Raw genomic sequence first — 25,027 nt, 5'->3', positions numbered from 1 at the left:
TTCATCTGACAATTTTTGGTGTCAAAAGCACAGAGAAATTTTCTTTTCTTCTTGTACCACATAGTACTAGAAAATACATACTGGCTTAGGTGTAATGGTAAAAATAATTTAGGAAAATTTTAGACAGAGGCTTTAAACCATGTACTTTAAACTGTAAACTTTCACCTGAAGATGCATTTGAAAAATATTAGGATATCAGGGAACTCTTAGGAATCACACATTTAATGGCATCTTTTTGTTCATTTGTTTTCCCTCAGATAACTGTCATCGATCGAGTCTACACAGTTTGGGAGAAGCCTATTCTTTTCTGCTAAAGCCTGTGAATGTTGCCGAGAGCAATGTGCTGCCAGAAGTACATGGGAGGTAAATAAAGTGGAGTGAGACTCATAGAACAGCACTTTCTTAAAAGCAGGCTGCAAGCATTTGCTGAAGTCCCTCTTCTGTGTGAGGAATTGTTACAGTTGCCATGGGAATATAAAGTGAAATATAAAGCGATTGTGACTAATAAGGAAGGAGGCGATCCAGGAGGCAGCAAATGAAGATGATACCAACTATGAAGTTCTTAAACTGAAATCTGTGTCAATGGATATCAAACTTTCTCCCCCTTCCCCTTTCTGGTGTAGTGCCTGTTACATGCCACAAATGCTGCTTCCAGCATCTCAGTCTGGCATCATCTGTCACGGGAAGATAACACTGCTTTGTGTTGCCCGCTGCCTCTGCTGCCCCTTAAGGTCTTTTGGGCAATCTCCCTGAGGTCAACCCAGATACCACTTATTTTGAAATGTGGAACAGTCCTGGATTAAGTGAGATTTCAGAACACGGTTTCACATTTGCCAAGTCCTAGCAGTCAGAACACATCAAGAACTTGCTTAGCTATATAACAAAGGGAAAACATGCCTGTATAACGGGTGTTGCCTGATGAACTTCTGTGCTGGCTAAAGCAAATGTCTGTTTTGCATCTTTTCCCATTCCCACAGTGTTCTCTAAAACCTGTGTTTGTCTTTTGGTTTTTATTTTTTTCCCCCACCATTTGCAAGATGAAGGACCTTGCACTAACAAGAACGGTCTGCCTTTGAAGCTCAGTGGCTGTTTTTCTTCTCCAGACATCAGGAGTGAGCACTTACTTACTCCCTGCAATTCTCTCACTTCAGTTTCCTTCTGCACTGAAAGTGAAAAGAAAGGAAAAAGAGGACAAAGGAAATCTCTCTGTATTTTAGCAAACACCGTGATAGAAATTAAATTTCTGATTTTAAAATTGTAATTTATTTGCATAATAGGGCCTTTAGTCTTAACTGTAATGCTATCCTTACTTCTTATGGTGCTATTACTCCTTACAGTCATTGAAGACTTGATGAATTTGTCTAAAGATAGACTGGCCTTTGAGATTCCTTCAGCTATTCAGGATATCTGCAGAAGACTGGAATAAACGACACAACTTACAGGACACCTGCATCCTTCTTGGCAGCAGCAGATGAGTTGGGATACCCATACCCCCAAGTGGCACTGGATGCATGTAGTTGTGTGGGCAGCTGAACTGAGTCTTCCGATCCACAGACTATAATGGCAGCTCAGACACCTAGCTCATATGCAGTTAGGCAAATTTTACCCTGCAATGCCGAGCCAGGTATAAATCAAATCTCTAAGTCTTTGCAGTCACTTAAATTCACTATATACTGGCAAAAGAGCCGGAAAAAAAAAATCAGCTGGACTTGCATTTAGCCCCAGATACTTAGTTGTCTCATTTTTTACAGTAGAAAGCTATGTAAGAACAGTCATACTTTTTTTTTTCTGTCTGATCTATTTGTACAGATAGTCTTCTGATAAATGTCACAATTTCTTTTTTTTGACAGATTTAATAAGGCCTGCTGATGTGCAAGTTAAATGTAATTTGAAAATGTACACATAAAGATAGAGCTAACATTCATATTCTACCAGTGTTATCCACTCTTTTAAATACTATAAACCACAACAAATTACTCTGGTCATACATCCATTACTTCAGAGAACAAAATCTAGCCATGAAATTACTCTTTCCAAAATGTAACAGAGTAGATTGTGTTGCCTAAATGCTGTGTACTTTGCAGGCTTTCTTTATTCTCTACTAATGCATGACACTACATTGAATATAATCTATTCTGTTGTAAAATTAATGGCTTACTTTATTCTTTCTTTCTGGCTGTAAAACTAATGTCTTACTTTCTTCTGTTGGTGAGGGTTTCTTTACTGTCTCTTGAGAACATCTTCAACCCTTGAATATCTTTGTCCTGATCAAAGGAGCAACCCGGAGACTGTGTAGCCTTCCTTACAGGAGGACCGCATACCTTGTTCACCTAAAAGGAAAAAAAGCCACAAGAAAAAGGAAAGAACACATGTAAACAAAAATTATTATGTATTTCTCAATTCAGTTTAAGTCCATTTTAATAAGAAATAAAGTTCTGTGGACATTAAGCTTAATAAACTATCATTAATTATCATACTTCTCAACACTATATCCACAATGAATGCAGTAAAACACAAAATTAGTCATTTTATAATAGAAAAAAAAAAAACAAACAAACAAAACCATTTGTTTTGAAGGCATACCAGGTGTATAAGCAAGCCACCACATGTATTTTATTGATGACGGCTTTTTTTCTTCCTGTAAGGAAAGACTATTTTTATGCAGACAGTAACAGTAACCTTAGAGAACATGATGTGTGATGAACAGCAGCATATTTCCATTTTTTCTGTAATATACCGCAATCACATTTTTAATATGCAATGAACTTTGTGATTTCTTTCAGGGTTGATGAATTATTATGGCATGTTCAGCACAGTTACCCAGAGCATATAGTGAACAGTTACCATGGTGGAAACTTGCATTACAACTTCGCAAGATATCATTTTAATGATCCAAGATGTAAATTTAATGATTTGAATCATAGATATTGAAAATATCAAGGGATTTTATTTATATGGCTTTCTGATCTAGATGTCAACATATACAAATTCATGTGAACTCCCATTTTCTTCTTTGTAAAATGTGATACTGAGCATTTCGTATGATACAGGATATCAATTTGTGTTCATAGCTCATTATTCTTCATAGTCACTGAATAAAAATAATTAGGGCCATACATATTTATTAAATAAGAGATACTTCATGATGGAGATCACATCAGGCAAGATATTAAGCAGACTGAACAGCACATATTTTGTGTAAGCTAGCACACATGCACCACTGGAAAACTAATACTGTATGTGATTTATGAAAACTTTGTTTCAATAGGTAGTCAGCTTTTTAAAAGAAAAGGGAAAGAGGACACTGCTGTTGGCTCTAAGACAGGGATCCAATTTCTGAAGCAGAAACCTATTCAAAATGCTACCATGAGAAAACAGGTGTATATGTTATACAACAAGGATTATTGTTTCCTGTTGCATTTTATATCCTCAAACCTAAGAACAGAGAAAGCAAATCTCATTTTTCAAGTTACCATCACACACATTAATGAGAAAAGTGCAAGTAAGACTCATTATTTTTTGAAATTTTTGAAATCAACATTAGTTAAATGATAATAAGTGTTTGTAGAGCACCACGTACACCTCTGCCATTCCCACAAAGCAGTGCATGACTCACCAATCTTCAGCAAAAATCTTCACTTACTTCTTCAGACAGTTTCTGCAGGATGAGTTACTTCAGCATGTACAATGATGATGTCAGCCTCTCTGTTACCTTTCTCATATCTCTGATTTTTAAACCCCTGGGACCACTGACTCACCAGGCTGGCTTTGCGTGGTGTTGGCTCTTGTGTTTGCTACAATCACAATTGTATCACTCACCCAGCGGAACCCAATCTGTCTTTTTTTAACTGTTCACTAGTGGTTGTCACTTTTATGTCATGTTTAAACCATTAACTGTATACGCATGCCAAATGTACTTTTGCCTCCTTCACTGGCCCAGTCTTTATTTTCACCTAGTCCCTCCAGCAAACTTGTGCACATGGAATGGTCATATACTCTTATCTTGCCTTCGGGTGCTTGTTCTCTCTGTGAGCCAAATAATTTAAAATCAAAATGTCAGTATCTCATTTCCCACTACAGGGTTGATGATAGCCTAAAAAATAGATTAACACACTTTCCATAATAATGTCTGCTTTTTTTTTTTTCTGTATGCATTCTTTAGATCTCCAGGAATGAGTACACGGTATAACGCCACTTAGTTGTATTTCCCGTGTTTTCTGAAAGACTACAACTATATTCATTATCTACATTGTTTCTTAATTTTTAGTCTTTGGACTGCAAAATTAACCTTCCAAGTAAAAATTCATTCAGTTCTATTACCACCAGTCTTGAGAGACACAGTCTGGCATTATAATTTTGAGAGAAGGGGAATGGTCTCACTACACTAATGATCTAACAAATGACCATTTTGCAGCAATATCCGATCAGAACATATTCTTACTATCTTCCAGTTTCACTGAAAGAGTATTCCCACTGCATGTTTCCACACACTGAGCATTTTTCTTGGCTTCAAACACAAAATCCTAAAAGACTATATAAAATGATTCTCAAAAAGGACTGAAAATACCCTAAGAAAAGTGAGACTGAAAAATCCCCCCAAATATACAGCAGAGAATTACACATCTCATTGAATTTCAGGAATAATTAAAGACTCTTATAAAATTTTAAAACAGACAAGCTTTAGCCACTTGGTAGGGGTTTTTTTCTGGTTTTGCTTTGTTTTCTTTATTTTGGTCAAATGTTCTTAAATACTGCACAATATTTAAGGGCATAAAAAGAAACCTCAGAAAATGATAAAACTCCTGATTTTCACAGTTCAGACAAACCTATTGTCATTATACTCAGCATGCTGTTATTATGCACAATTTGTATGCCACAGTATGATGACTGGGTTAATTAAAAGCTCTTGTAATAACCATGCAGTTAAATTGCAATTAGTGCCACACATGAACTTTATGGCAGTTTGATTTTGCTTCGTGCAATTCTGTAGAATGTCTACTTAAGGTTACTTACAGTTTGGAAAACCGGAGCATCATAAACCTTTACATTTACACAGGACTGGACAATGATGTGAGCATCATATCAATAACGGTGGGATACTGTTCTCTAAGTTTACACACTCAACAGGAGAAATCAGTCAGTCACATTCTTTGGGTCTTTTTTTTCACTACAGAAATGTTCTTTCTGACCTCAATATTTCTACTGAAATGATTTTTCATCAAATGACTGAATCAAATGGAATGCACAGTCCTGTGGCGCACTTTGAACTAGACATGCCAAGTCTCAGTGATTAGCTATGCCATACTCTTTAAACACTGCCACTGTTCCAGAAATAAATCTCACGAATCCCGAGACTCTCTGCTCTGCTTTGGGTCATAGGCTGTTGCAAAATACACTGAAAAAATGAGCATGTCCTAGTCTTGCAGTGTGTCTGCAGTCTGTTTCACTAGTTCCTACTGCTGTGCATAGAGAAACGGAAGAAAACACTTCTCTGGATACAAAACGTCTTGGGCTTAGTCTCAGCTCTAGTTGGGAATCAGAACAAGGAGTCTGGAAATTGCCCTTTCTTTTATGTTTAACTGTTTCATGCTTGTTTTGTTAAGTTTAGCAAGTACTGTAAGCTTCTCATACATATATATCCAGGATTTCCTGTAAATGGGATATGTGTCAAGTAGTCACCAGACTGACACGGTCTCTCAGACCTGTAAGCCATCAGTGTAGCCATAGTCCATGTAGGTATTTAAAACTGCCTTTATTTAATGCATGATTTAGTTAGTGATTAGTCTGGTGACTTTCAGTTCTAGCTATCAGAACACAAATTTGTCACCAACCCTCACAGCTAAATCCCCTCAAACACTCATGAGTAAATGGACAGCTGAAGTCTAATAACTTTAAAACAAAGCTAGAATGAGATAGCAGGGATGAACCAGCTGAAAACATATTTGTTACAAAATAAATGTGGCTAAGTTAATTTTATTTTATTTTATAGGAATACACAAACGAATACTTTCTTCAAGAAACAGATTCTTGATAAGTCACAAGCATTTCCAGTAATGGATTACTAATCAAACTATCCAAAATATTAATCCAGAAAAACAATGTACCAAATGCTTATGGAGTTTCCTTGATTCAGATTTAATCCTTGCAGGTGGATCTGTAAAACTTTTAGGTAAATGGCTGTGTGACAGACAGAAGAGAATAAGAAGACCAGTACAGCATACTCAGTTTTGCACCTTATTCTGCCAGCCAGGCTCTGAGAGCAGCACAGGAGAGGGTGGCTCCTCCATCACCAGGCAACACAGGGGTTTGGCACTTTCTGATCATCTAAGCAGATGAAAATGAAGATTTCTCAAAGTAAGAATAGCTTCTCCTTTTACCTCGTCATAATCTCCAGCTGAGCTCCTGTTGCTGGAGCCAATATATCCACACGCTTAGAGCCAGTTTCGCTGGTTTGTCTTCTTTTAGTTAAACCACAAGAGGGAGCACCAGCATTTCAGTATTTCCAAGCACTTCAGCAGGCTTTTATCGTTTGCCTCTTAGAACAGTTGCTTATTTAATATCAAACTTCTGTTGCAAAGAAAAAAATGTATTTTGACATGTAAGAGCTTGCACATGTGATGGAAGATTAAAGTATTCCCTACTGAGGCAAAATTCAAGTTCTTGAAAACATGGAGAGTAAGCATTTGGTACAACAGGCCGATTTTCCTTCAGAACAGGAAAAAGACGTTAATTAGATTGTTTTAGGGAAGAGCAGTGGAGTACCACTAGTGTTTACAACACAGGAAAATCGTGAAGAAATTTTGTAATATTTCCTTTGTTTTCTTCGTAAATGTTTTGTTCTTTCTCTGTGACTAGTTGTCTCTTTTTCTTCTCTGTAGCTTCAGGACATCTTAGGCATCCAGAACACCAAGCAAGCTCTGGAGTTAGAGTGGTAACTTACAATTTTATAAGTTTCATACATAGGTTTAATTAATTTACAGAACTTGAAAGAGAAGTCCAAGACAACCCAAAAGGGGCAAACATTCTGAACAACAGCCTAGAGAATTACAGAGTAAAGCTGCTACTTAGAATAATGCTTGAACAAATTATTAAACACTCCATTTATTAACACCTGCAAGACAAATCTTAAATGGACTTGCCAAATAATGATAATTTCAAAGAAATTTTATTCAAAATTGTAATTTTCAGGTAAAGTTCAGGTGATACATGAAAAAGTGCATTTATAATTTTTCAAGTGAGAGAAGAGACGGAAGTGGTTTCAAGCTCAGTAAGTAACCAATCCAATTCAAACTAACCTTGTTAAATATAATAGTTTGCCCTACATGCATCCAAGTGGTATTGAGCAAAGATAAATGCAAACTGCAGATATACAAAATGCAGACCCATCAGCAAGGCAGTGATAGCCTCATAGCAAAAAACTGAGAGGATTACATTTTGTAAAAAAAAAAGAAAATAATTTTATGTGATATATAAATAAAACAACAATTCGGAGATACTGAACGAATTATTCCACTGTTTGGCACTAGTGCGGCATTAGTGACATTGCTGTACACCTTTTTGGGGAAACCTACAGTTAAGATGGAGGACCAAAGAAGAGACAAAAATGCTAAGAGATGGCAAACCATTTTTTTCTAACCAGCAATTTTTTATTGCAGTTTTGCATAAGATTACTGTCCAAGCTGTTGGATTCTGGGAGCCACAGTCCACAATTTTCATGTGACTGAGACTCGTATCCTCTTCCTACTACTCTACCAAAACCAGTGCTACAGACCAACTTCTTGAGACTGTTCTCATATCTTTCCAGTTTTTAATTATCTCTGATTTCCTTCATAAGTTTGCATGTTCTGATTGTAAAAGAAAATCTAATAGCCCATAAATTTGAGTTACTTAATATACTTTTAATTTGTGCCTTCTGCTCTCTAATTACTAAAACCTTAAACGGTTTTAATTCTGCTGCTCCTTTCATGAGGGACTAACACTCAGCAAGTCTGGCAGTAAAAATAGTTTCTCCTTCTGAATGGGGGTGGGAGGGAAGGAAATGATTTTTTTTTTTTAATGGCTTAATGACAGGGGAAATCCTAATGTTCTCAGCCAAGCTACCCTGCAGCCAGAATACAGCACTGCCAGTTGAAAGTCTTCAAAGGCAGTTCAACAAAACTGCTTCTTGTGAGAGGATGCCAGCTCTCCCAATCCAAGTCTGCTTCAGTGGATGCCAAGGTGTTTCATTTATGTTCAGTGAAAACACTCTGTGGTTCTCCTCTGAAAAGCAATTATATAAAACCGGCAGTAGCCCTTTCCAAAGATCAGCTGCCTGTGTGTAGTTAGACTGATTTATCTATGCTCTCTAGTGGTTAAAATACACCTTATTGCTCCTTACTCCTGTGTGCCCTGCAAATACAGCTCTGACGTAAAGGGCTAACATTATGCCTTCTTGTCTGATACAAGCAGAATTGTTCATTAAACCTAAGTAGAAATCTATCAAGGGTCACCTCCGTAATCCAAAATAAATTCAGTAGGAATGTGACTGTCAACAAAAGCAGAAATGAGGCTCTATAACCTTTATCATGCATGTTACTCACTTAAACCAAAAAACATACTACAACTAACAATGCATAAAGAATATGTGGAAGCAAAACAAGTTGGCTGTGTCAGCATACCTGCACGATGTGTTTACACTTTGTGGCAGGCTGTAAGTTATGTTCCAAAATTGTGAAAAGGAGAGCAGTTTTGTGAGTAAGATCTACAACAGAAGTATGTAAGTCAATAAAATCATATATACTTACAGTAACAGTCATAATGTATTATTTCATCTAGCATAAGACACTGTCAACAACTCTTTAGATAATTGGAGGGTCACCTCTTCGTGATAATAAAGAATCAGAAACCGCCTCAAGAAAAGATGAGGGAAAAAACCTACTATCTAGTTAATCAGCATTTCAGAGAACCTAGGTGTTTCTCCCCCATTCCAAACTACCAAACTACATCTTATGAGATTAGTGGTTTTGCTTCCTGTATCCGTATATTCAGTGTTTCAGTGTCTCCTCACCTTTTTATTTGAATCTGGACAAACCAGTTTTCTTTGAAGATCTTTTGTGATGTACAAGACAGTCACTTATTCACACATGTTCATATAATTTCAGGGACCAAAATAGTCTGAAAAACTCATTTGCTTCAAAATCTCTGGATTTGCTCTCACTAAGTTTTTCTCTTCCAGTACAAAGGATTGGTAGTGATTTAAGGGCCAGATGAGATGCCAGAAGTCTGCTCAGCTCAGTAGCTCTCTGTGAACAGTTATTCTGCTTCACAATGAAAAAGGAAGAGCAGAGAAAAAAAAAGAAAACATGTACACAGCCTACAGAAAGGATTCTCAGCTGACTTCTTCCTTTACCCTTGTTCGTGCCTCTTACCTGGCTTTGAGGAAGAAGTGAAAAGCCTCCTTTCTTCTCTTTCTGCAAATATGAAGAATGCAACTGAAGCATTTTCAGCCTCTTGGAGCATCTTTCTTACCTTCAGTTCAGCTCCCCAGTGGACACATTCAGACAAGCCTGCCACAGTGCCAAAGCAGAGTTAGACATCCAGCACATCACCTAAAACCAGAACATGATGGCAGCCTAGACTGCTTCCTCCACATTTTTCAGAACTCTTGAGTCACTCTGCAATCAGTGGAAATAGGAAGGCCATTTTGGACCTGTGCATTTTGCCCAAATTTTGCCTAACTTTCTGTTAAAAAAGAAAAAAACAGGAAGGCATATTAAAGATCCTATGCTTTCCTGACAAAACAGATCTCAATCTTTAGAAAGAAGTGCATCAAACTGAAAGATTTAACAGAAGATTCAAGTCATTTCAAATTGTGAAGTGGATTTGCTCTAAACACATTAAACAGGAATGCATAATGCATGCCATGATAAGTTCCTACATTATTTACTTGGCAGTCTACATTGAACATACCTTATGCAAACCTGCACTACCCGGTTGCCAAAGCCATGTGTGTGCGCGCGCATGTGTGTTGATAAGTGCTGTGGGTTGACCTTGGCTGGCTGCCAGACCCCCACCCAGACGCTTTTTCACTCCCCCTCCTCACCAGGACTGAGAGAGAAAATAAGATGAATAAAGCTTTTGGATTGAGATAAAGACAAGGAGAGCACTCACCAATTACTGTCGTGGGCAAAACAGCCTTAACTTGGGGATGATGAACTGAATTTATTGCCATTTAAAAACAGAGTGAAGAACAAAGATAAAACTAAAAACACCTGCCCCCCTAGCCTCCCTCTTCATCCCAGACTCAACTTCATTCCTTCACATCCAACTCCTCTGCCTTCCTTCGGCCCCGCAGGTGCTGTGGGGGGGATGGGGAATGGGGGTTGTGATCAGTCCATAAGACTTCATCTCTGCTGCTCCTTGCTCCTCACATTTTTCCCCTGCTCCAGCATGGAGTTGCCTACCTGCTGCAGTGTGGATATTTGCTCCACCATGGTCTACTGCACAGGCTGCAGGGGCTCAACCTGCCTCACCATGTTTTTTTCCACTGCTGTGGGGGAATCTCTGCTCCGTCACCTGAAGCACCTCCTCCCCCTCCTCCTTCTCTGGCCTTGCTGTCTGCAGGGGCTCTTTCTCTCATGTTTTTTCCTCACGCCTAGCTGCCATGCATCATTTTCATCCTTTCTTAAATATGTTTAAGAACAAAGGTGCCCCCACCTTGGCCGAGGGGCCCAGCCGTGCCCTGCAGGGGGTTGGTTGGCAGCCCCAGCCTCCCCTCACAGGGGCTGCCCTGCAGCCACGCTGCCAGCCCCGGGGCATCTGCAAAGCACTGTTCAGGAAAGTGTGAGACATGAACTTGACACTGGACTTGAACCTCTTGTCACCAGAAGTAAGAAACACATCCTCTCTCATTTCCATAAATGAAAACTTGCTGAAAGAAGAGGAATTTGAAATGATGCATCTTGAAACAGGTACCAAAAACTGTGCCACCATATACTCAAATGCTGAGAAGCTGAAGAATGCAGCAATTGACTTTATTTTGACTGACGTGGTTTCACGGCTTCATGTTCTCCCATTATATTTAAGATGTTCTTGACAGAAATAAGTGCTTCCAGTGTCTGTCACACATCTGTGTGTATCATAAACCTTAAAATAAAGACACTAACAGAGTATTAGCAAGTATATGTCCAGCAAAATGTATCAATTTTATTTTTTCTTTCCAATTTGCACTTGAGAAGTAATGCCCTGATAAATTAAAGGAACAGATCATACGCTAACATACTTTGTTACAAAATGTGTGCCTGACTATGGATGCATCAGTGACTCTGCTAATAATCTGTGTGTGATATGAAGCCCCGTTTCTACACATTAGAAGCAAGTAGACCTGCTGCACTGGAAAAGGACACTGATTCTGAGCAGAATTCTGTAGCACAGAGCTTACAATAGGGATTCCAACACACAAGAGATGGTCCAAGATGTGATTATCACTATTTTTATGCTGAATATTGTAACAGAGATTTTGTTGTTATTTGGAAAACACTGATTTTAGTTACAAAATCTGCAAAACAGCAGGGACATTTTTAGTGGTACTATATAGTGTGTGGTATAGTGGACAAGATTACAGAAAAAAGGGTAATGCTTCAGATCTCAGTGAGTGCAAGCTACTGAAATATACAGCTAGGATGGATCAATCCAGAAAAGATGTGAAGAGCTGTCAAACCACCGTGTATGTTTAGGTAGCAAGAAAGCCTACTATTTAATTAAAACAACTTTTCATTAGTTACAAACAAGCCATAAACACTTTCTTTGTTGATTTCTGCTTTGTTTTCAAAGTTCTCCATTCTCTTTTCTGATGAATGAAGTCCAGTTTAGCCTCAGAAGAAAACCTTTTGACAGCAGCAAGGAGCTTTTCCACTTTGAAACAATGCAGAAGTGAAACATAACATGAGAGGAATCTGAATTAGATAGAGGTCATGACTGCAGTACACCTCATGCTACATTAAAAAAAATGACTGATGTATAAAAATATGCCATACTTTATTATACAAACACCACAGTTTTTCACAGCGACAGCTGGCTATCTGTGAATGGAGAGAAATGGAAGGTGATGGTGTTCAACTGTGTGTTAGGTTAGATATCAAACCTTCTTTTAGAACACAATGATATTAGAATACAGACCTGTATAAGATGAGGACTTTAAATCCAATTACTGTTCAGCACTTTCTACAAATCAGTTTATATCGATATTGTGAAGTAATTTAAATTCATCAATTTATCAAGTAATTTAAATTCAGCAAAGTAATTATGGCAGAGACATATGCCAAAAGCTGTAGGCAGAACTCCACAATTTTATTCCAAAATCCGCTTTGCTGAAAATTACGTATTTAATTTTTTACATTTTTTTCAAAAGTATGAAAGAACTGTATGACACATTGCTCACTTGGGGTTTTCTCTTTTACAAATTGGTAATGGGAACACACACTTGGTGAACGTTAAAGGAGTATAAGGCTGAGTCCAGTCAGATAGTCTGATGACAGGAACAATATAATTAATTTTTGCACAACATCAAAATTAGGTTGTATCTGTGCAATCTCTAAACCAAGGCTCATTCTCCCACCACAGTTCATCATCAATAACTCCACTTCTCTTGAGAAGAAAAGTACCTATTGTTGATATATAGCTTTGCAACCAACTCCTTTGAGAACTTCTGAGCTATCACTACATTGGCCACAGTTTTTCTCATCCTGTCCTGGGGAATTTCATCCAGGCTTTGAGATTGTGTAAGAAACAATTCATACACCTTCCCTTTGACTGGAGATCTGTAAACTAGACAATGTGTACTGTCTTGTGCAGACTCTGTTTTAACAGCGTACTGCGGTAGTGAATACGTCGCATGTCAGTGTTCATCAGCCGTAAGATGAAGCCAGTGTCCACATCCTGCATGAGAAGCATTCTCATGACAGGTTCCTGCCTTGTCCATGATGCCCATATGTGGGTCCTATCCCACCACAGCTACTGATTCAAAGATGGCTGGCTCCTCAGTAAGAATATTCCCCTGATGTATCCACCTTCTAAGTCATTTCACAGAGTCACAGAATTATTTAGGTTGGGAGGAACTTCTTCAGGTCATATAGTCTAACATCCCTATTCAAGCAAGGTCCACTACAGTTGGTTTTCCAGGTTCATGTCTAGTTGGATTTTGAATATTTCCAAGGATGGAAACTCCACAACCTCTCTGGGCAACATGCTCCATGGAATTTCATGGTTTTTAATTTCTGCCCCTTGCCTCTGTCCTGTCAGCGGGCACCACTGAAAAGAGCTTGGCTGCTTCCTCTTCATTGGCTCATATCAGGTGTTTATACACACTGATGGGATTCTGCCAGAGCCTCCTCTTCTCCAGGCTGAACAGACCCAGCTCTCTCAGCCTCCTCTTATATGAAAGATGATCCAGTCCCGTAATCAACTTTGTGGCTGCACTCACTTCAGTCAGTCCATATCTTTCTCGTACTGGGGAGCCCAGAGCTGGACACAGCACTCCAGATGTGGCCTCACCCATTCTGAGCAGAAGGATCATTTGCCTCAAACTGCTGGTAACACTCTGCCTAATTCAGCCCTGGAGGCTGCCGGCCTTCTTGGATGTTCAGGTACATTTCTCATGTTCAGTTTGGTGTCTACCAGGACCCCCATGTCCTTTCTTCTAAAGCTTCTTTGCAGTCAGCCAACACCCAGCATGTACTGGTGCATGGGCTTATTCTTCCCCAGGTGGAGGATTTTTAATTTGCCTGTGTTGTACTTCATGAGATACCCCTCAGGTCAGTTCTTCAGCTTGCCAAGGTCCCTCTGAATGGCACAACCATTTAACGTATCAGCTACTCCTCCTAGTTTTGTATTGTCTGCAAACTTGCTGAGGGTGCACTCTGTCCCAACACCCAGGCCATTAATGAAGACACTGAACAGTGCACCACTATCAACTCCCGAGGTTCAGCGCTAGTGACTTGCCTTGAACTGTACTTTGTGCCACTGATCACAATCCTCTGGTCCCAGCCACTCATCCAGCTTTCAGTCTTCTTCACTGTGCACTTTGTCAGCTTGTATTTAAGGATGTTGTAGGAGGTAGTCTCAAAGGCTTTAATAAAGTCGAGGCAAACATCATCCATTGTTCTACCCATATCCTATCAAGTTCTCTGTCCCATCAAGGATATCAAGTTGGCTAAGCACGGTTTCCCCTTTGTAAATCCACACCAATCACCTTCTTGTCCATGTGTTTGGAATGGTTTCCAGGATAAGTAGCTCCGTCACCTTTACAGGGATCAAGGTATGGCTGACTGACCTGTAGCTTCCTGGATCCTCCTTCTTACTCTTTCTGAAGATAGGGGTGACATTTGCTTTATTCCGATCTCCAGGAACCTCTCCCAGTTGCCATCACCATTCAAAGGTAATTGAGAATGGCCTCACAATGACATCAGCCAGCTGCCTCAGCCCTTGTGGGTGCTACTTGTCAGGTCCCATGAACTTATATATGTCCAGTTTGTTTAAGTGCTCTGAGGTTAGTGCCCTAACCTTGTTCTCCTCCACTGAGGGTAAGCTTTCATTGATCCAGACTTTCCCTCTGGTCTATGGGTCCTTGAATTTCTGAAGGCCAGTCTTACTAGTAAAGACTGAGGTGAAGGTGGCATTTAATACCTCAGACTTTTCTGTGTCTCGTGTCACCAGCTCCCCTGCCACATTCAGCAGCAGGCATACATTTTCCCATGTCTTACTTTTGTTGTTTATGTGCTTGTAGAGTTCTTTTTTGCTGCCTTTCCCATCACTTGTCAGATTTAACTCCAGGTCAGCCTTAACTTTTCTAATCCTACCCCTGCAATATTGGACACCAGCTCTATACATCTCTTGGGTCATGTGACTCTGCTTCTACCTCCTAAACACTCCCTTTCTGTAAGTACAGTCAAGAGAACTTTGCTTATACTATGCCAGACTCCTGATGCCTCTGCGTGTTTTCCTGCTTGTCAGGATAGAGCTTTCTTGATTTTGGAGGAGGTGATCCTTGAATATCAACCAGCTCTCCTGGATCTCTCTACTCTCCACGGCCATACCCCATAGGATTCTTCCAAGCAGATCTCTGAGGAGGTTGAAATCTGGTCTCATGAAATCCAGGCTTGTAGTCCTCTTTGTTGCATCGCTTTCTCCTCAAGGCTGCTCCTGACTTTCACAGTCCTGATACATTCTTCTTTGTTTGTAAATATCAAGTCCAGCAGAGCACCCTTCCTTGTTATCACCTATGCCATGAAGTTGTCCCCAGTGTACTCCGGCGATCTCTTAGATTGCCTGTTCACTGCTATGTTGTCCTTCCAGCAGATACCAGGGTGTTTATAATTCCTCCATGATGTATGTCACTTCCAAATCAACATCTGAAGCAAGAAAAGGTTGACAGGCAGCACAATTATCTTGACTAGTATCAGCAGGATAGACTGTCCTCTCTCCACAAGTCCTCTCACATTTTCCCCTATTTTTGAAAAAAGTCTCTCCGTGGGATACTCCATCTATTCCCTCCAGCTGAGATTTTTCATCTTCTTTACCCAAAGAAAAATAAAGAGACGACCTTGTCCCCTCACCACCATAAAAATGAAGGCTTTGGACATCCTAAAAACACAGTGACACCAGCTGTGTCTAGCAGTGCCCTGAAAAATACTCTGGAAAGTGTCAATGACACCTTCAGTGGCTACAGCATTCTGCACACATTTCCAGCAAGAAAAGGAAGCATCATGCTTAGAGGAAGAAGGTGAAAACAGCCCAGGTAGAATGAGTAGAAAAGGGTGAGCAGGGTCAGGCTCAACAAGGACATTTGTCTCTTGCAGTCCTAACAAGTCCTGTAGCAGAGCCCTGGCAGCAGCAGCAGCATGCTACTCAAGAGCTGGCATGCTGGATGACAAGAGAACAGTGTCACATACCTTGCCATGGAAACAAGGCATGAAAACAACCAGAAGGTGTCTGTTTTTAAAGGAAACAGCACAAGCAGACAGACAGGTCAAAAGCCAAGTGAAGAAGTAGTTTTTATCACATATAATCTCAAAAATCAGAGGAATAGCTAAAGAAGAAGAAGAAGATGCAACACATCTGAGCTACCGTATCTTTCAGATCACATGTTGTCTCTGCCCATGGAGATTGCAGTCTGGCCTTGGTTGGGGCTCTCTGAAAATCATCAGTGTTTACATCATCCCCCCACGGAAGCAGTGTGCTCTGGCCTGGGAGTGGGATCCTGGTGCTGGGTGCTCTGCTGACCTCCTGTTACCCACTGCTGAGCCTCCCTGCCCTTCCCAATGGCAACAGAGACTTCTTGCCAGTGATGGATTCTCCCTGGTTGATGTCAATGAGGTGCTTAAAATCAGCTACAATTTACCTCACCTGCAACGTACACTGCATTCTTGGTAAGCTATGGGATGTTGTTGACAGTGAAGCCTGGCAGTGCCCTGGCTCCTGTGATGCTGTTCTAACCAAAGCCTGTAAAGAGTAGAGGGTCAATAGCGTGTGGGGGACCTGCACATCTAACCCAGGACCCCAATCCACTTCCCTCACCTTTACTCAAACTCCCTTCCTCCCCATTCCTCTGCATCTTATTTTTGAGATAATCCTCCTTTTCTTTCCCAGTGAGAAACTGCAAGCTGGTAAACCACCACATGTCATGGGCATACATACATACTTACATATACACAGAGAAGTTTGGCTGTTTGATGCCAAAATTAAGGGTAATGTTAATCATCCAGTCTCCCTGCTGCTTTCCTGACTGCTAGTGGCAATAGGACCAAAGTTTGGGAGCAGCTAGCAGAGCTAGGTCAGCTGTCCATATTGGGGCCATCCTAAGGCACAAAACTCTACATGCAGCACTGACGGTGCTTCTCTTTTCTGCCCATGCCAAGTGCACTTTGGGCCTTGTGTTAAACAGGGTTCTCTTCTGAAGGGAGAGTGATTGATCCTCCAAGGCAATCGTAGCAATCATGAAAAAGGAGCTGGAGCACACGTAAAATCATGAAAGAGAGGGAAGTCTGGGATATGAACACAGTAAATTGTCCCTGCCTTCAAGCTGCTTTTCTTTTGCTGCAGCATTGGAGAGGTCCCTCAGAATGATGCTGTCTGCATGTCTCTGCGTTATGCAAATGGTGGAAAAAGTTGTCTACGCATCAGCAGATGAATCACAGACAAATGCATTCAGCTATTTGGAAGAGCCAGCTAGATATTTGTCTAAACTTACCTATTTCCAATCAGATATAACTCACCTATTTCCAAGCACAGATATACATATATATATATTTATCAGAGATATATATATACCTAGAATGTTTGCAATAGAGAAATTTACTGTGCAGTTTAAATATAAACAATATGGATAATAAACCAAAGCAGTCATAAGTTATACAATGCTGTGTAATCTGTTAAATTTGTAAAATAGTAAGCAATTAACTTATTCTAAAACAACAACCAGTTTTACTCTAATATATACAGTAAATTAGGCTGTGAAACTGTGTTTTCACGTAATTAATTCTTCTTACATGCAGAGATTTGCTTCTTTTTAATCAGGGTTTTGATTTTCAGTCTATGCCATTCCATAAAAGCATTTAAAATAGGCTGGAATGGAATGGAATGGAATGGAATGGAATGGAATAGAATAGAATAGAATAGAATAGAATAGAATAGAATAGAATAGAATAGAATAGAATAGAATAGAATAGAATAGAATAGAATAGAATAGAATAGAATAGAATAGAATATTTCAGTTGGACAGGACCTACAACGATCATCTAATCTAACTGCCTGATCAAATATATGGCTGAATAAAAATTAAAGCATCTTATTAAGGGCATTGTCCAAATGCCTCTTAAACACTGATGGGCTTGAAGCAACGACTACCTCTCTAGGAAGCCTCAACTTGTTTCCTAATATCAAGTCTAAAATGTTTCCTAATATCAAGACTGAACCTCCCCATTTGTAAAATATTGTTTTAATATTTATTTTAAAATAGTAAAATCTTGAATGCATCACTTCCAAATGATGTAATTCTTATTTCATTTTAGGTTAAAGCAATGAGAAAACTACAGTGGCAAGAGTAAATGCATATTATTTCCTTTTAAATATTTCAAATCCAAAAGTAGGAGTCATTTGAATAATGCTCAGACTATGAAGCAATAAAACAAAATCCAAAGAAGCAAGATTAAGGTTAAAGCCCTTACCCATTGTGCTAAAGGGTATGCAGCATTTATAGTCTTCAAAATCAAAGAATGATGAAAGGCTCCTACACTAATGAGGCAAAATAAGATAAACTAGTGGTAAATCAGTCACTAAATTTGAATATATGTCCCTTTCATGTACATACTGTTGGGTGCACTGAAACACATGGAAATAACATTAGAATATGTTCATATGACATTGTTTAGACAGACTGAATTGTTTTAGGGGAAATGTTTCTTATTTTCCTCCTTTATTTTCCTGAATTTTCAGTTTTAATGTAAATGCTTATTTTTTGCTTCCATTCTTCTATTTTTTTGAATTTTTATTAGATGGATAACTCATAAGTTTTTCAAGCAAAATCAGAGTGGACATTATCAATAATGCTTGGAAGTAAAGCCTAAAATTTCAACTTATCAAATCAATAACCATTTTATTTTTAAGTGATAAATTTCAGATCTCTTTCATGACATGATTTATATAAAAGGTTTATAATAAGCATTTTCTAATATTAAGATTTCTTAGCATGGCAAAATTATTTTTTAATATAAGTTCAAATAGATTGTGAACTTACTTCACATGATTGACTAATGCAGTCTAAACAAGCAACCAAAATGAAGTAGCTATGAAGCAGTAGGCATAAAGCTGTTGCATTTATAGGCATATAATCATGTAAATAAATAAATTAGATTTTAGATACTAAGGAAGTGGGTTCACAGGATAGCTACTTCAAAGGATGCTCATCTCTTGCATCTCTTTTAAGTGCCTTAACCTGTAAATCTATGAAACTTATCAAATATCCAAGCACAGCACTTCCCACAATTTGAAATGCTGTTAATCTGGTCTTTTGTCGACAATCAAATTTACTCTTTTTCAAAAATAAAAACTGCAATTATACTATAGCTTGCAGGTGTGTGTTTTGTATGTATTTGGCATTACCAAATGATGTTTTTCATCATCTTTCCACTCCTTTTTAAAATATAAAAAATTAATTGATTTAGTGCACTTCTACAACATTTCATTTTCTGGAATGATATGGAATAAGGCTGTGTGACTTTTTGCTAGAGAGACTCCAATAAAAAGTAGCAACATAAAACAGATCCTAGAAGGAATAAAAAAAAAAAAAACACAAATAATCTATTTATAATGTTTGTGAATATGTCTCTTCATAAGAATATTAACAACATTACTATTATACCAGTTCTGACTGTTTAGATGTTTATAGCTAGTCATTTCAAGCAAAAATAAACAATAAGCAAATATAGCTCTAAATACAGTCTATTAAATTCTTATTCCTGGTAGCATTCTATGGCACAGGAAAGATCTTGCTTTTCTCCTGGTGTTAAAAACAGATTAAAAAAAGAGCAAGACGAAAGTCTCTTTTAATACAATATAATTATGCATCTTTTTAGAAGACACATAATTTAGATATTCTTTCAGGATTAGACTAAGATCAGTGAAAGGACTTGAGAAGTTTCAGAAGTTTGACATTTTCATTATCTTCAACTGTTTGGAAAACTGATCTGGTGAAAGTCCACCACATCAGTTAGAACACAGTGAAGACATAGTGCTTTTGGAAATCCCATTCCAAATTTTTGTAGGCTTATATTACATATAAAAATACATATAAGAGTTTTACCAAACCTATAGCACAAATTCCTCATTTTCAAAATTATGAAATGCCAGAATTTGTCTGTGTGATTTTAATTTTTTCTGTTGTGTTTCCAATTGCCAAAGTTTTATATGCATATATAATTTTTAATATCGTGGTCACATACTTAATTTTCCTCCAGATCCCCAAATCATCAGTGCCCAGAATACACAAAGAACAATGAAGCAATATTCCTCTTCATCTCTTTTATTCAATATTAATCCCAAACGTCACTGATCTTTTGGGAATCAAGAACAACAGTGTAATGTAAAGTTTGGAGGAAAGATTTAATTATAAATCCTTGTGACTTTTCTCTTCTGTTCCTTTCCCCTTTTCCTTCAGCTCTTGCCTCAGACCCATTTCACCTCCTCTCAGGTCCTCTGTCCCACTCCGGTGGACCTCTCAGCTGCCGTGTTACTCAACGTGTGACAGCACAAGTCTTTATGCACCAAAACAAAACCACGGCTAAGAGACTCTCTCTTACAGACAGCTCCCTCAGCCAGCTTCACTCCCAGCTGCTGAAGCAGCGTGCACACAGGGAAATGGGTGCTAACACACGGCTGCGGATGGTGCCAGAGCAGGACCTGGGCAACCCAGGGTGAGACTGGATTAAGCTGGTGTCAAACGACACTGCGAGTGACACAGGAACTTATCCTCCCATGGCACAGGGCCGTGCCATTAACCCATGCAAAAAGGGAACGGAAAGAAACTCATGGTGGGGATAGTAGGCTCCATCCACACCAAAGCTTCGTAAATCTTGCTAAAATCTCTCTTTGTCCTTCTGTCATGACATTGACAGTGGCTAGGATAACAGAATGGAGGTAACACGAAACAATTTATTACAACTTGTAAACAAGTTTTCATGGGTTTTTTATTTGTTCATTTGTTTTTCCTCAAATAAGGCTTAAATGTGCTGCAAAGTGCTGGAGCATTCATTAGCCTGCACAGTTGCTGGCAGTGGGGATTTCCCTGGCTATATGCAAGCTCAGAGACCAGCATGTGGCAACTCAGGCTGAGCACAAAGAGAAGCACAGGATGAATCTATAAGGTCCTTTGTAGCAATAAGCATTTTAACCTGTGATCCAATGCTTAAGAACTACAGATCATGTTTCTCGGATTAGCTTAACAATTAATACTGTTCTTGTTTTGTATCACCCAACTCTCTTAAACCTCTATTAAATTGTATCTGCATGACCATACACACTGAAGTCTGCTAAAAAAATTCTGTTCCATCTCCTACCAGCTAAAAAACATAGGGTCCACTATGCACTGAGCATAAACAGTGCATAAATGGACATATATAGACTTCAGGAACACAGGACAGAAATGTCATTAAATATACGTCTGTCTATATATATATATGTGAACATAAATAAATATGTGAATAGTTGTACAACCCACGTATCGCCACTAGATTCTTCAGAACAGCACAGAATAATGTCTGGCTATAGAGATGATGAATGGGTGATGCATTTATTTATTAGTCAGCAGAGCTGTGAGAGGCAAGAATTAGAAGTGTGAATTCGAAACAGGAAGAAGAAAGGGAAATGGAAATAACAACTGGAGACAGTGTGGCACTGATTTGCTAACCCAAACAGAAAAAAGAACGAGTTGTAAATACTGGAAGAAAGTTTTATAAAAGGATGACATATTATATAGGCATTAGTGGTCTTTCTACATCACACAGAGCTTAAAGTATGAATATTAGATTTAAATATATCCATGCAACATGTTAGAAAAAACTCCTTTACATAGTTATTTACACAAACACACACATGATTAGATAAAGAGCTGTACAAATACATGTACCACTAAGCAGGATACTTGGTTGATTATCATATTAGTATTTGTATATGCATATATCATACCTCCAAATATTTAAATATTATTTTTCTCTGTCTGCTTCTTTAAAACTCATTAAAGTACTTACTGTGATGAAAATCACTTTTAAAACTGCAGAGACTGCCGTGTGCCTAAGCAAGCCATTATTTGCTGGCTCATAATCATCTCTTCTGTGTCTGTTAGAATCACTGATGCATTAATTGCTTATCAAAATTTGAAACAGTTCATGAGTCACTCTGAAGATAAAATAAATAAATATTAATGAGCCAATTTCAACAAAATTCATGTCCTCTGCCTCTTAAAGCTGAAATACTGTATTTATTACACATCAAGTGATACCTAAGGTATGGGCAAATATGAAATATACTCAAGCCATGCTCAGCAAATCAGAACTGACTGACTAGATCTCTGTGTTCCAAGGGATCAATGCATCACAGTCTTATTTGACCACGCCATAGATCAGTGAGAGAAAGGACTGGTCGATTATAACATAGAGATCAAGTGAAAGATTCGTCTAAATGCATAGGTCTGATGCAGATTGAGTGAAAAATTAAATACTTAGTTTTTAAAGTTTGGAAGTGATTCTATACGAGAAGATCTTAACAGAAGTAAACACTTGGTTTTCTAACACATACATTGGTACAAAATATCATTGCATAAGAAATTTTAGTATTCCTGTCCTGGGGTTGAGTGAGTGGTGGGGTTTTTTGGTAGCAGGGGAGGGGGCTATCGGGGCGGCCCCCTGTGAGAAGCTTCTCGAAGCTCCCCCAGCTCCACGTCAGCTCCACTTCTGTTTGGGAAATTGAGCCAATCAGCTGCGCCTCTGTGATAACGTATTTAAGAAGGGACGTGGTGACGAGCAGTCGGACTTGTGAGGAAGAGTTGCTGCAGCTGCATGAACACCAAGGTCAGTGGAGGAACGGAGGAAGAAAGGAGGGGGGAGGTGTGCCGGAGCAGAGACCCCCCTGTATCCTGTGGGGAGATGGCAGGGCAGCCCCCCACTGCCACCCATGAAGATCTATGGTGGAGCAGACATTGATTTATGGCCTGTGTTTTTCTCCTGGTTGATCAAGGTTCTGTGCCCAAAGAAGGCCAGGGTCTCATGGGAAAAGGTAGCCCCGCTGCTGCAATGCAGCACTGGGAGGACTGCAGCATGTGGGGGAGTCCCACGTCGGAGCAGCTCGGGAAGGGCTGCAGCCGTGGGAGGGAATCCAGTCGGAGGAAGTTAGTGACCCATGACAGAGCAGTGTGGGGAACGCTGCGGCCCATGGGAGGGACTCACATCGGAGAAAGTTTGTGGAGGACTGTCTCCTGTGAGAGGGGGACCACAATGGAGCAGGGGGAACAAGTTCCAGAAGCTCCCTCCACTGAAGATAAAGGAAGTGGCAGCACTGACTGCACCCCCTATTCCCTGCCCCTGCGCCACTGGGGGAGGAGGTAGAGATATCGGGAGCAGAGCTGAGCCCGGGAAGAAGGGAGGGGTGGGGGGAAGGTGTTCTCAAGATGTGGCAATGCTTCTCACTGTCCTACTCTGTTATGTGTTGTTAGTGTCTGTAATAAATGTATGTTCTTTTTTTTCTTCCCCTAACGAGTCTGCCTTTTGCTCGTGATCATAAAGGGGGATTTTTCCCCATCCCAGTCCTATCTCGAACCCCAAGCCTGGCTCTCTGTCCCTTCTCATTGCCGGAGGGGAAGGGAGAGAGAGCCACTGTGTGGTGGTTGGCTGCTGACCAGGCTCAAAGTGTGACAATTCCTTACATCATAGGAGGGAAGGAGAGAAGAAAGGCATGAGGGATTTTAGGAATATCAAAATAAAGCATTTTATTTTGGATCAATCTGAAATTTTCATTAAGCCAAACAACTGGGTGGATGGCTTTTTACCCACTTAATTTTTTACTAAAATTGAGTGAAATATATTATTTTGGAGTGTAAAAGCTTTCATTTTGAAAACATGAGTGTGCTCAGAGACTTTAAAGTCTGGGCCAATGATGGTTAACTGTTGAATACCCAACTTTAAAATTTCTCAGACTAATTGACCCTGGATGAAACAGGAAACAGAATTCCTTCCATTGAGTCTTTACTTTCTTATTCTAGCTTGTTCTTGAAAATTGTAGCCAAAAAAGATCCCTCAAAAATCTGAGGAGGAACAGGGAATATCCCTAAAAGGCAACTGTACCTCTGAAACATAATAGGAATTAGACAGACATCAGTAAGCCACTTTTGAGCCAAACTGCTAGTGGAAAACCTTTTTAAAAAAAACCCACAGTTTTTCTCAAGGAAGTTCAGCAGCAGGAGACTCTGGCTAATATAGCTGTCTGGTATAAAGCACATAAAATGGGAAATTCATAGAAATGGGACACTTCCATGTCACTCACTGACTACAAGCAGGATGAAGAACTCATTTTAATAAGACTGTGGGTCTTAGTAAGAAATGAAGAATCCTCTATTTATTATATTAGGTCAAGTTGCTTATTGACAGAAGTCATATCAGCCGCTTAGCTGAAGATGCTGCTTTAACTTCAGCCAGTCATGTAAAGAGGAAGGCTGGCACTCCTAGAAGTATTACTGCACCTCTGCTGATGTCACACCACAATGGCGCCCAGACACCCTGTTTAGACCTGTGTATACTGTAAAACTAAAGGCATCTCCCCAGACCAAGATATCCAATCCAGCATTAAACACAGAATATATCACTGTCAGTGAAGTCTGCATGCAAGAATAGAGAGAAAAATACAATTATAAAATATACTGTGGATTAAATATAACACAGGAATAATTCAAATTTTGTTATATACATAACCTCCATAAATTTGCAGATATACTAGCTTTCTTTCTGATGTGTAGGTAACTAAAGTGCATTTTCCCTAACAGTATCTTAAAATTCCCACTTCATGCATTCACAGCTAACATAGCTCTCACATAACTTGCTTTTTCTCTTAAGTATATATAAGGAAGGACTTAGTTCATGTTACAAATGAACTGTGCCACTTTCTCTGAAACTTAAAAAATTATGCAAATAATATATGTGAAGTCATAGGCTGTTTAATACAGGACACTAGTATCTAAAAGAAGGATTGTTTAAATTTATCATTATGTGCACATAAGATAACAACGAAGTCATTAAACAACTTTCTTACATTCATGAATGACATTTTTTTGTGCTCCCAAAAATTGTTCTCAGTATGTTGTACAAAAAGATTACAGTTTGCAAACAAATATTGTTGCTCAGATTTAGCACTCATTTACACAAATATCGTATTATTCTGTTTTTATAGAATATTTGTGAAATTATACTCTCCTTTTGTTAATATGTTAAGCTTCCAAACTTAATATTCCATT

The 25,027-nt window shown here is 39.0% G+C and overlaps 1 protein-coding gene across 1 annotated transcript in view; it reads right to left on the bottom strand.

The window, feature by feature from the left end:
- The window catches only part of GPC5 (glypican 5), a 406,783-nt gene that overhangs the window by 261,109 nt on the left and 120,647 nt on the right, over positions 1 to 25,027 (bottom strand). The window contains exon 4 of the mRNA XM_042805836.1: positions 2,197 to 2,330. Coding sequence (XP_042661770.1) covers positions 2,197 to 2,330 — 134 coding nt within the window. The remainder of the gene's footprint in view (positions 1 to 2,196; positions 2,331 to 25,027) is intronic.

This window comes from Tyto alba, unplaced genomic scaffold, assembly GCF_018691265.1.
Source record: "Tyto alba isolate M040663 unplaced genomic scaffold, T.alba_DEE_v4.0 Super-Scaffold_45, whole genome shotgun sequence".
Classification (NCBI taxonomy): Eukaryota; Metazoa; Chordata; class Aves; order Strigiformes; family Tytonidae; genus Tyto; species Tyto alba.
This window is presented reverse-complemented; position numbering and strand designations above follow the sequence as displayed.